The sequence below is a fragment of the Trachemys scripta genome, chromosome 6, assembly GCF_013100865.1.
Source record: "Trachemys scripta elegans isolate TJP31775 chromosome 6, CAS_Tse_1.0, whole genome shotgun sequence".
Taxonomy (NCBI): domain Eukaryota; kingdom Metazoa; phylum Chordata; order Testudines; family Emydidae; genus Trachemys; species Trachemys scripta.
Genome location: NC_048303.1, coordinates 9,948,188 through 9,961,586, shown reverse-complemented (window position 1 = coordinate 9,961,586; position 13,399 = coordinate 9,948,188). Strand labels below are relative to the sequence as shown.

General features: G+C 47.1%; 1 protein-coding gene across 6 annotated transcripts in view; it reads right to left on the bottom strand.

The window, feature by feature from the left end:
* Positions 1-7,591: 7,591 nt before the first annotated feature.
* The window catches only part of SLC14A2 (solute carrier family 14 member 2), a 44,033-nt gene continuing 38,225 nt past the window's right edge, over positions 7,592-13,399 (bottom strand). For 4 of the 6 annotated variants that reach the window (XM_034774726.1, XM_034774728.1, XM_034774727.1 and 1 more), the window contains 3 exons: positions 11,067-11,201; positions 9,358-9,407; positions 7,603-8,176 (listed from right to left, as the gene is read on the bottom strand). In XM_034774726.1, the coding sequence (XP_034630617.1) occupies positions 7,976-8,176; positions 9,358-9,407; positions 11,067-11,201 (386 nt within the window). In that variant the 3' untranslated portion in view covers positions 7,603-7,975. Of the gene's footprint in view, positions 8,177-9,357; positions 9,408-11,066; positions 11,202-13,399 lie in introns of all 6 variants that reach the window. The other 2 variants (XM_034774733.1, XM_034774732.1) reach the window with 1 other exon arrangement.

The following is a 13,399-nucleotide window of genomic DNA, read 5'->3' as shown; positions in this document are numbered from 1 at the left end:
GAGCACATGACTTATGAGGAGAGGCTGAGGGAACTGGGATTGTTTAGTCTGCAGAAGAGAAGAATGAGGGGGGATTTGATAGCTGCTTTCAACTACCTGAAAGGGGGTTCCAAAGAGGATAGATCTAGACTGTTCTCAGTGGTAGCAGATGACAGAACAAGGAGTAATGGTCTCAAGTTGCAGTGGGGGAGGTTTAGGTTGGATATTAGGAAAAACTTTTTCACTAAGAAGGTGGTGAAGCACTGGAATGGGTTACCTAGGGAAGTGGTGGAATCTCCTTCCTTAGAGGTTTTTAAGGTCAGGCTTGACAAAGCCCTGGCTGGGATAATTTGGTTGGGAATTAGTCCTGCTTTGAGCAGGGGGTTGGACTAGATGACCTCCTGAGGTCCCTCCCAACCCTGATATTCTATGATTCTATGAAGGAACCACATATGTTTTGTTTGTAAAAGAGGCGATTAAGGGGCACATGATAGCAGGCTTCAGATACTTGAAAGGCTGCCATAAAAATGGAGAAAAGTTGGTCTCTTTTGCCACAGAGGGCAGGACAAGAGGCAATGGGTTCAAACTGCAGCATAGCAGATTTAGACTAAATGACAGGAAGCACTTCCTAGCTGTAAGAACAGTAGGACAATGGAACAGAGGCCTTGGGAGGTTGTGGATGCTCCTTCACTGGAGGTTTACAAAAGGAGGCTGGCTAGCTGGTGGTCTTGGATTTTTTGAGACCGGGGTTCACACAACAACATTTTTGGTGGCCTCAGAGTATGGCCACCAAGTCTTGCTGGTTGGCTGTCTGACAACTTTTTCTAAAATACTTAATTAACTTTAGGAAAAACAAATAAATATGCACACAGACATGGCCAAATCATTGTACTTTATTTATGTACAGAGGCAGATTAGCGGTTTTTGGGGCCCTGGGCCAGAGCAAGCGGAGGCCCTCTCTCACCCCTTCAAGCTGCGGTCTCCCACTCCCTCCCCCAGCGCTCCTGCTGGGAAATAAGGTCAGGAGCAGGGTTGGGGCACAGAGGCTTCCCCCACTCCCCAGCAGGAGCACCGGGTGATTGGGACATGGGCGTGACCATTTTTCCAGTGGCCGCCCTATTGGCTTGGGCCCCTGGGCACGGGTCCCATTGGCTAATCTGCCAGAGTTTATGTAGGTTGGTTTTTTTACAGATTCAATAATAACAATACTGTACAGTTATATTTTGGTGCTGGCTCCTGCTGCCCCCCACAGATCCCCCTAGCCCTGCCCTGCCTCCCACCCCCATCACTATCCTGAACCCTGCTGTTCTCCACCATTGTCCTGAGCTCCCTTCCATGGCCTCGCAGCCCAGGCTCACCAGAACGGGGAGGGAGAGGGAAGGGGGGGCAGGGGACCGTGGCTCCATTACTTTTTATCAGCCATAAGGGTGAGCGACCGGGGTGATGGTGGAGAGGAACACGTGGCGGGCTAGGGTCTTGGGGGGAAGAGGCAGTGCGGGCATGGGGCCTTGGGGGAAGAGGTGATGTGGGGGCGGGGCCTTGGGGGAATGGGTGGTGTGGGAGGCAGGGCCTCAGGTAGAAATGGTAATGCAGGGGGGCAGAACAGGTCAGGCGCCAGTGCCCCCCCCTCACTTTGAGGGACCTTCTGCTGCTCCTGACTAAGACCTCATCACATAGGTAGGGCCCTACTAAATTCACAGTCCATTTCGGTCAATTTCATGGTAATAGAATTTTTAAAATAGTTAATTTCGTGATTTCAGATGTTTAAATCTGAAATTTCACGGTGGTGTAACCGTGGGGGGTCCCGATCCAAAAGGGTTTTTTTTGGGGGGTGGGGGGGAGGAATCACAAAGTTATTATAGGAAGGTCGCCTACTGCCACCTTTAGTTCTGCACTGCTGCTGGTGCTGCCTTCAGAGTTGGGCAGCAGGAAAGCAGCAGCTGCTGGTCAGGAGCCCAGCTCTGAAGGTAGCGCCCCCACCAGCAACAACTCAGAAGTAAGGATGGCCTGGGGCCTGGTACAGTATGGTATGGGAGTGTCACCCTTACTTCTGCGCTGCTGTCTGCAGAGCTGGGCCCTCAGTCAGCAACTGCCGCTTTCTGGCCGCCCAGCTCTGAAGGCAACAGCGCAGAAGTAAGGGTGGCATGGTATGATATTGCCACATTACTTGTGCTCTGCGGCTGGTGGGGTGCTGCCTTCAAAACTGAGCGCCCAGCCAACAGCTGCTGCCTTTAGAACCGGCCACCCAGCTCTGAAGGCAGGTCAGAAGTAAGGGTGACAATACCACAACCCCCCTACAATAACCTTGTGACCCCCCCATGACTCTCTTGTGTTGGAACTTCCAGTTTGAGAAACACTCGTCTCCCCCTTGAAATCTGCATAGTAAAGGGTAAAAGCACACAAAAGACCAGTTTTCAGAGTTTTATGCATCCGAAGAAGTGGGCTGTAGTCCACGAAAGCTTATGCTCTAATAAATTTGTTAGGGTACATCTACACTACAGCGGGGAGTCGATTTAAGATACGCAAATTCAGCTACGTGAATAGCGTAGCTGAATTCGACGTATTACAGCCGACTTACCCCGTTGTGAGGACGGCGGCAAAATCGACTTCTGCCGCTTTTTGTCGGCGGCGCTTACTACCACCTCCGCTGGTGGAGTTAGAGCGCCGATTCGGGGATCGATTGTCGCGTCCCGACGGAACGCGATAAATCGATCCCCGAGAGGTCGATTTCTACCCGCCGATTCAGGCGGGTAGTATAGACCAGGCCTTAGTCTCTAAGGTGCCACAAGTACTCCTGTTCTTTTTACAAAAGACCAGATTTCACAGCTGTGAATTTGGTAGGGCCCTGCACATAGGCCTAGATCCTCAAATAGGTGACTAAAGCCCTTTGAGGATCTAGGCCTTAGTCCTGCTTTCTCTGTACCTTCTAAAGACACAAAGACAAGCAAAGAACACCTGCTTCAGCAATGGTGACAGGATTTCCCCATGGAGGACTGTTTCTGTAACCCTTTGGGGGTTTCCCCCTTTAAATCATGAGGGGAGGAAGTGCTGCTTGTTCGAGAGAGAGAGAGTGTGTGTGTGTGTGTAGCTGGTTTTATTATGGATTTGCAGTTGCAAGGAAAATGATTTACTCTGCGGGGTTTTTTTTTAATGTGGGTGTAAGGATTTGCGTTATTATCACAATACACTGAAATAGCTAATGTTAAAAGTTTCTGTGTCCAGCTAAAGATGCTGCCGTGTTCCCACTTCCACAGTTTAAGTGATAACAGATCAAAACGGTTGAAAATACAGCAGCTGGCTGCCCAACAACAGGCAAGAGCACTGCGTGTGTTGAGAGAGGGCCATGTGAGTGTGAGGAGACGTGCAAGGCATATTAAATAATGGGAGAGCAGTGCTATGGTGCCAGTGATCCTACTAGACCCCTGGAAAAAAAGCTTGCATCAGAAACAGCCCATTCAGTCACAACTGGTTAAACAAACCAGACTACAAAGCCTAGATGGGAAAATGTGCTGATAAAACATACCCTGGTGAGTTATCATTGATGTGGTCAATCTTATCTATATGTACTCTCTCTCTAGATACTATAAGTGGCTGTTGAAGGTGGGGGTTGAGGAGTTGCCTTGTGGTTCGGGTTGCCTCGGACTTGCCTTGAGGAGGGCGGGCGTGCTGGGTATTTTTGCATTTCAAAGGTGGAAACCCTACCTGGGAGGGACATAGTGGCCGACAGGATCACCCCAGGACTGGAGCCAGGAGGAGCACCATGCCAGGGAGGAATCACCCAAGAATGATAAACCAGAGCTGGACCCACTATCACTGCTGCCCAGAGCTGTATGGGGCCATGAGTACTGGGGCTTGTGACTTTGCACTGGGAATAAAGAGGGAGGCTGTAGCTAGCTAAGTGGGAAGGTTGTCATGTGTGGCTTTGCAGAGAACAGTAGAAGAGGGCAATGGAGGGGTTTGTTGGGGAAAGATTCCTGGTGCTGAAGACGACCAGGAGCACCCAAGACACACTACTGGACTGGGACTTTATGGAGGACTCCTGAACTCTGAGTGCAGACGCATTGCTTGGTATCTGCCTTTTTAGACTGTGGTGCCTCCGGGTCTGTGGGGCCTTGTGTTGAATGTAACCCTGTTTTACCAACCACCCCATCTCCCCCCCCGTTGTTTTTCTCCATTCATCCCTCTGTAAATAAATATTTCCCTTTCCAGTATTCATTGTATTCTTCCGCTGTGTGTGTGTTTGTAACACCGACAGACCCCAGTCGGCGGCAGGCAGGATCAAACTTTGGACCTCTGGAGCTTAGTGCACCAGCCTCTACTGCATGAGGTAAAAGCCATGTGGCAGGAATGCCTGGGGCTTGGGTATGATTCTGTTTTCCCTCAAATGCCTTAAAACCCCTGTTCTTCACATTCCTTTTTTGGCTGTCTGTGACTGAAGACCAGCTCAACCAATGTGACTAGGTCCTCAGATCAGGCATGTCTTCATTTCAGGAATGCTAGACTCAGGAGCCAGTGTTTGTTAACGTCATTCTCCTTTGCTCTAGTCAGAATCTTCAGGATGCCCATTATCCCAGTCACTCGTAGCTCTAGATGAGCCAGAACAAAAACACCAGATTCAAACATCCCCAAACAGAGTGGAAACACCAAAAGCCCCATCTGGGGTGCCATCTGTAGCCTGACCCAAAATTGGGTGTATATAATTGGGTGTATACAAAGTTGGGTGTATACAATTGTAATTTGAGGATTAACTGGGTGTTGTCCCAAGATTAGGCCCAGTTAGATTATTGTTAAATTAACATATAATTTGGGAATCCCGATATGCACAGGTGCAACACTTACATTATAAAAAGCAACAAAAAGTCCTGTGGCACCTTATAGACTAAGAGATGTATTGGAGCATAAGCTTTCGTGGGTGAATACCCACTTCGTCAGACGCATCATGCATCTGACGAAGTCGGTATTCACCCATGAAAGCTTATGCTCCAATACATCTCTTAGTCTATAAGGTGCCACAGGACTCTTTGTTGCTTTTTACAGATCCAGACTAACATGGCTACCCCTCTGATACTTACATTATAGGAACTCTTTATAAAGATAAATGATTTATTAGCAAAGTTATACACACACTTAAACTTAACAAAGCGGATAGAGATAATACAGAAAGTACATCTGGATGGCGATACTTACACCCTGGAATGTTAACCATTATCTTTTTTATCACTGTCACTGTCCTCATCTTCCCTGGTGGTCATTATTCTGGCCCCTCCCAAGGTCTACATCTCTCTCCTTGGTACCCCTGGGATGTTACTTTTTATAGTAGGTTATGCTGACGTTACCATGTCCAATGTATATTCAATAGAGGTCCTTATTTGTATTTCCTCCCCTTAAGGTGTGAGTTTTCTATAGGTTAGTATATGTATGATGTTACCCTATTAGCATACATGTCAATTTGTGGACATGGCACCTTTGCGGTCGAACGTTCTGTCCGGAACCTTCCAGAAGCTGGTATCAGCTATGTTCTGTGCGTGGCTGATGTTGGTATTCTGGACAAAATTCCCCCTCTTGCATGCTACTTTCCGTTCCCTATAACTCATGAGTTACTTAATTTCATCTATTCCAAAGGTTATAGGCCTCAAACCTCACACTATCTGCTAAAACCAAATCTTACAGGATAAAAGCCTGTAGGTTCCTTGCATTGCTACTAAATATAATAAAGCAGAATAACAAAGCAATGAATATAATACAGGTAAGATGGCCCACTGGGCTACAAAGTGGAACCATGTGTTTAATCTGGAGCTGGGTTTTTTTACTTAAGAATGAGACCGAACCAGAAACACCAACCCAAGTAACTCTGAATTGTGAATTCAACGCCTCCCCATCACAGAGCCTCAGTGGATTACAGCTGAGGATGCCAAATTCAGGACAAACTGCTGAGAAATAGGGCAGACTCACCCCAAATTGGTGATTATTCTAACATTAGATTATACCAAGCCAGTAACAAAAGTAAACATCTGTCTCACCATACTGGTTAACAAGAAGCCAAAAATGCAGTCTCCTTAGGTATTCCAGCTCTTGACTCACCAGCCAGACACTGGACTCTATGATGAGTGGTTACTGAAAACAAATTTAATCAAATATATAGTCCTAATCCATAGATGCTGACTTTTATTTTTTTCCATGGGTGTTCAACCTCCACTCCATCGTGAGCCCCGCCCCCACTCTGCTCCTTCCTCCTGTTGCCCCCCACCCACTGCTCTCCACCCTCCCCAGAGCGCATCTGCCAAACAGCTGATCAGTGGCCCCGTGGAACAGCTGATAGGCATCCCTGCCAAACAGCTGATCAGTGGCACCACTGAGCAGCCATGCCTGGTGGGTGCTGAGCACCCACCATTTTTTTTTCCCGTGGGTGCTTGAGCCCTGGACCGCCCACAGAGTCGGTGCCTATGCTCTAATCCCAAGAGATCAGCCATTTGGCCAGGTCAATATATAACTCAGATCTTACCCGGTAATCACGCTGATGCCAATCCTTTAGTAACTAAAAACTAAAGGTTTAATAAAAAAAGAAAAAAAGAAGAGAGTTAGTAATGGTTAATAGATCATATACATACAAATAATTGCAAAGTCCTTATATCAGGTTTGTAGCAGGCTTGTAAAGCCCCTCTGGTAACTTCCAAAAGATTAGAAGGTCCTGAGTCCATAGTTCAAAATGCTCCTTTTTGTTGTACATCCATAGAATCAGGACAGGAAAAGAGGCAAAATGGAGATATCTCAGGGGTCTTTTGTATCTTCTGCCATGTATCTGGAAATTTACTGTCTCAAACAAAGCTCACGGCCTTTGTTTGTGGAAAGTTACTGGCCCAAGATGGAGTCCAAGGTCACATGAGCATATCACATGTCCTTACATGGCTTGAAGACTCACAAGGGATGGCCATTGGCCCTTGGAGTCTGAGGTATCCACAGGAAGAGCTATCTGGGTGGAATGAGAGCTAAGTGTTCTTGATGGGCCCTCAATACATAGCTGTCTAGCCTTAATGTAAATTTTACCGGGAATACAACACATGTGTATAATGTCGGTATATAGCCAATGTTCATAACTTCAAATACAAAGATGATACATGCATATAAACAGGGTATTCAGACTTAGCAAATCATAACATTTCCATTGACCAGGGGCGGCTCCAGGCACCAGCGTACCAAGCGCGGGCCTGGGGCGGCAGTCAGGCTGCCTTCGGCAGCCTGCCTGGGGGAGGTCCGCCGGTTCCGTGGCTTCGGCGGCACGGGACCGATGGACCTCCCGCAGGCATGCTGCTGAATCCACGTTACCAGCGGACCGCCCGCAGGCGCGCCACCGAAAGTCGCCTGACTGCCGGGCTTGGGGCATCAAAATACATAGAGCCGCCCCTGCCATTGACACCTTACATGACATACTTTGTACAAGATTTGTTGCAACTGTATAATAGTGGCAATATCAATAATATAAATGGTCATATTCAATCATACAGCATCATCCCCCTTATATAGCTGTCCCCGTCCTTTTGGTTCTAGGGAAGATTTTCTATTTTACTGCTCTACCTCAGAAAGCTTCATGAGAATGGTTAGTCTAGTAAGATTTACACCATCTTGGGCTATTTCAGCCATTTCTATGCCCAAATGCTTGCACCCACAAAAGCTAATCTCAACCTAGTACAGATCCGTCCAGCATCACCTCCTTCACCTATCTCCATGCATGACGCAGACCTAATGTTCTGGGTCAGCAGTTAATCAGCATTCCAATAACTCAGCCATTCTTACCGCTCTCTGTGTTATAGGAAATGAGTGTGTAAAGGCTTTAAGCAAGACAGCTTAATTCTAAAATGAAATCCATTATAATTACATCCATTTCATGATACACAAAAGAAAACCATCATCTTCAGAAAACAAAATGCAGTATTGTTTGTTTAGAAATGTCCCAAGGAGGATTTAGTTCACATATTTGGAGCAGAGCTGTGCAACTGCATTAGGAAGCCATGTTAGACGGCTGTTTTGTCATCACTGTTGCCTTCCTGTTTCTTTCCACTGCCAGGTAATAGACACGGTTGGCTTCTGGGTAAGTGACTTTGCAGAGTGGCAGCTTGTAGATGGCAGAGTTGTCTGTAGTTAGTAGCAGGAACAGAAATGCAGAGAAGCAGAAAGGCCAGGTGCAGGCTGGTAATCCAAACTGGAAGAAAAAGAATCTTGATCATTCCACTCACAATTTTGACTGTTCTATTTTCTTAATTCTTCAACCTTAGATAGATGCAAAGCAAAGAACCATGGAGCTTCAAAACAAGCCCGTTGTTAAATAGGTAGGGAGGGAGAAGTGTGTGCGTGCGTGTGTGTGTGTGTGTGCGCACGTGCACACAGACTGTAGCATACAGGTTGTATGAATGGCTACAGAGCCTTAGGCTGCTGGTGACCAAATGGCTGCTCAGTGTCCAATGTGAAATGAGTTGGCTGTCTCATCCAGTTCCTAATAGACTCGTGTTCCCACGTTGTATCAAACTGGATTTATGGCTTATTACAACAATCTAACTCACTAACCCCCCATTTTGTCCTATGACTTCAGGAGTGCTAACAGGCCACTTCACCTTGAATGGACCCTTAGAATATGCGATAACTACTTATGCTAAACTGTCTATTTGAACTTGTATTTAGCGGTGATACTCTGAGCCCTGGTCTACACTCAGGGCCGGCTCCAGGCACCAGCTAAGGAAGCAGGTGCTTGGGGCATCCAATACAAAGGAGCAACACTCCGTCCGCTATTGGGGTGGCACGGCCGGGTCTTCGGCGGTGGGTCCCTCAGTCCCTCTCTTCCTCTTTGAGCTGCAGCCGAAGTGCCGCCGATCGGCTTTTTTTTTTTTTTTGCCGCTTGGGGCAGCAGAAAACCTGGAGCCGGACCTGTCTACACTACAAAATTACTTCGGTATACCTATGTTGCTCCGGGGTGTGAATAATCCAAGCCCCTGAATGACACTGTTATACCAACCTATGTGCCAGTGTAGACAGTGCTATGTCGGCGGGAGAACACCTTCTCTTGACATAGCTACTACCTTCCGTGGAGGAGGATTAACTAAGCCAGTGGGAGAAGCTCTCTCCCGTTGGCTTAGAGGGCCTTCATTAAAGTGTTGTATCTGTGCCGATGCAGTGTTTAAGTGTAGACCTGCCCTGAGTACCTTTCCCAGACCTGAAGAAGAGCTCTGTGTAGCTCAAAAGCTTGTCTCTCACCAACAGAAGTTATTTCAATAAAAGATATTACCTCACCGACCTTGCCTCTCTAGTGTCCTATCTCATACTTGCTGGCAGCCTCAGAACAGTCCTGGGAACTGAAAATTAGAAAATAACACTAAAAAAAATACCTACCACAGAGAGGGAATTAGCAAGTGCTGCTCCCAGATAGGCACCAAAGAAGGCTGTGAAAAGAACAAAGGAAACTTCAGGTTAAAACGTGTTTGCTTGCAGCATTAGACAGCTGGCAAAAATTACACCACAATCCCAGATCCCCTGATTGCACCTCCTTATAGATACACAGACACACATCTTTGTTTTTTCGATGGATCAATGCCGGGCACAAATGTTTGGTATTCATAGATTTTAAGGGTTTGTCTATACGTACAAGGCTGCAGAAACCCAGCTGTACCCAATACAGTGGCGCCGCTGCAGCGCGTCTGGTGAGGATGCTCTATGCCGATGGGAAAGAGCTCTCCCGTTGGCTTAAAAATACCCACCTCCGGAAGTGGCAGAAACTATATTGGCAAGAGAAACTCTCCTGGCAACATAGTGCTGTGCCCACGAGTGCTTATGTCGCTGTCACTTATGTGGCTCAGGGGGTTGAATATTCGCACCCCTGAGTGACATAAGTTTTGCCAACATAGGCTGTAGTGTAGACATAGCCTAAGGCCAGAAGGGACCATTATGTTCATCTAGTCTGACTTCCTACATAACAGGCCATAGAGTGTCACCCAGTGATTCCTGCATCGTGCCCGTAACTTCTATTCATTGCTGATGGAGGACACATTCCTGTGCATACCTTGCATCCTGCCATGCTGTGTGTGAGCATGAAAGGGAGTTTACAGAATGAAAAACTGGTCTGTGTATGAATTTCTCCCAAATGGGATGGGGAGGTAGGCCTATAGATCTGCCCCTTCTCTCTATACCCCCTATAGATAAGGCTGATTGAAAATTTCCTCTTGAAAGTGTTTTCCAAAAGAAATTTGGGTTTTTGACTCAATTGATTTTTTTGTGTACGGGAAATTTCGACACTTCGTCGAAAAATTGAATGCCTAAAATCAGATAAGTTTACAGTTTTCACTGAAAATGGAAATGTTTTCAAATTGGTGCTGCTGTGCCTAATGGAAGCCATAGTGTGGGTGCCTTTTGCGCCCATTCTCCTCTCTCGGTGACTATGTCTTCCATGAAGTGTCATGACCCCTATGATGCACCTTCTCTCCTCACCAACATGGGAGAAAGTGGTGCCTCATGGGACATGTAGTCCAGGACATGTAGTCCTCTCCATAGAGGAGCATGAGAGCATGAGGCAACTAAACTACAATTCCCATGGGGCATGGTGGTGCCATTTTGAATTAAAATATTTCAGTTTTCGGCCAATATATATTTATTTGATATTTCACTGAAAAGTCAACATTTTCTGAGGAAAACCCCCTATTTTCTGACCAGTACTACCCATGGAGCATGCTGGGCATGGCTGTGGGAACAGGCTGCTGTGCAAACGCACCCTGTGCAGTGGGCGTCTTGGGATGAGATTGAACTTCCCTGAGCCATGGTCTCTCCCTGAGGTCTCTTTTCAGCGTGTGGATCTGCCCTCCCCCTGAAAAACATGGGCTGGTGCCCAAATGGCATATTTTAGCCCTAGCTAATCAATCATTCTCTGGGGTCACACCCAGGGTGACCAGACAACAAATGTGAAAAATCGGGACGGGGGTGGGGGTGAGGGGTAATAGGCGCCTATATAAGAAAAAGACCCAAAAATCAGGACTGTCACTCTAGTCACACATTTAGCATCTTTCACAAGCACTAGGTGCATTTAAAATGAAGGATGGTAGCAGGCATACCGCAGGCAACTGCTAGCAAGTGGGTCTGCCATGTGGGAGCGTAGAACATGCCTCCTATTGCAATGCAGGAGAGGACGCTGTTGTAGCCCCAAAAGCCAGAATAGATCTCAGCAAAGGGCGCTGCAGCAGTCAAGCCTGTAAAGGAAGGAAGACACATCAAGGGAAACTCGCGTTAAAAAAAAAAATCACTCATTATTAACCGAACTGGTTTCTTTCTCTTTGTTACTAGTGCTGACATTCAAAGCATTCAAACTTCTAATGGCCTGCCACCCTTTCTGCTGCATGTCTTTGCACTACACGTTGCTTAGGTAATTAAAATAGATGGATGATCAGTTTCACTTTCTGCTTCTTAAATATGAGCATAGGAGCTAAGGACGATCATGAATTCCATCTCCGACATCACCAGCTTAAAATCCAAAGGTGTCGTTCTTTGACCAGCCTTCTCTAACACCAACATACAGCAGTGTGGACATTTACAAAACCAAACTGCACTTCACACACAATTCTCCCCAGCCCAGGAGGGAGGGAGGTGGGGAGAGCTGAATCATATGCAAGATATTAGCCATGTCACTTAATGCACTACTGGAAGGTGTGCAGATACTACAATGGTGAGCAGGGCCGGCACCAGGCACTAGCTTGGCAAGCAGGTGCTTGGGGCGGCCACTCCGGAGAGGGGCGGCAGGTCCAGCTATTCGGTGGCAATTTGGCGGACAGTCCCTCACTCCCACCCAGAGCAAAGGACCTTCCGCCGAATTGCCGCCGCAGATCGTGATCGCGGCTTTTTTTTTTGGTTGCTTGGGGCGGCCAAAATCCTGGAGCCGGCCCTGGAGGTGAGGGTGGCATAAGAACCTACACAGAATACAATAGCATAGAATGTTGCAATATATGGGTTGCAAACTCTGCAGGAGGATTTTTAAAACCAATTGTTAATTGTTTTATTACCATTGGGTAGGGGAAAGGGAGAGTTGTGGCTGATGTTCGTAATTTTCGCCTTCGTTCCAAGGAAGCATTTCTGCTGATCACAGGTTTTCTGATCATCAAAGACCCGAGCATCCCCATGCCTCTTGCACGTGGGAACCCTTTCACAGTGCGCAACAACAACGGCTTTATCGAACCTACAAATTGATGAGCAATGTTACCTAATCTTCCATGCTGGTAGATGGCACTTTTTACATTAACTATCTACCATGTATGCCTATATATATGCCTATCTTTTATACAGAACTGTAGTAACAGGCTGGTGATTTGCCCCAGGGCAAAGTGAGTGTAAAAGGCTGTGAGCAGAGGGAGATATTTGATCTGGGAAGCTCAGGAGTCATCATCTATGCAAATTATAAGATAAGGGTGAGCCAAGCCCTAAGTCAGATCGTGTAGTCAGTGGGCTTCCATGCTGGTATAAGTGTGTGCACTAGCAAATGTTTTTGCAACATTGGGGCCTGACTTTTAGACATGCCACAATGACAAGAGGTAACAAACAATAAGGATGGGATGGGAGGAAAAACAAGGGTTAGAGCATGAAGATCACAGTTACTCAGTTCAGGTGTGTGCATCTCTTGATGGTTCAATTAACCATTTATTAAACTAATGGTCACTGGTGTTGATGTAACACACATGCTTTATACTGCCACATTTGGCTTTGGCACAAAGAAAGGGAGAGAAGCAATGGGGAGGGAACATGGCTCTTAGCTAGATACTGTATCTGCACTTGTGCACAGAGCAGGGCAGGGCAACTCATGGGGTCTGAGGGCCTGAGTCGAACATCTACACTGCAATTAAGCAGCCCCTTAGCCCGAGCCCAAGTCAGCTGACATGGGCCCGCTGTTTTTAATCGCAGTGTGGACATACCCCAAGAGGAGCAGTCTGCAATTGACCCAAGGGCTGGAATGCTGCTAGCTGTGGGGATCCCCAGACTTTGTTTGCTGGCAGGGTTCTGAAGTGTTTGAAAGAACCAAGCTGGTGCATTTTTTCTCAATCTCGAAGAGGCCAGGCGACACACCCGACAGTACCATGGCCACATGAGTAAGACTGAGAAGTCAGCTCAGCGAGAAGATCAGAGGGGAATGTGTTTTGATGTGTGTGTGATGAAGTATAAAAGTATAACTGTTGTGTTGAAACCTTATAGGTGTAACAGCATGAGTACGGCTCCTGAAGATGCCGTGCACACCCTAGCTGCAATGGAGAGGCACCCTTAGGCTGAGAAAGCTAGCATTAATGTCCAGGCATCAGCATGGGAGTAATGGGGTCAGAGTTCTGCGACAGGGTGTGGGCTAGGGTTGCCAACTTCCTAACCGAACACCCTTGCCCCGCCCCTTCTCCAAGATCCCGCCCTGCTC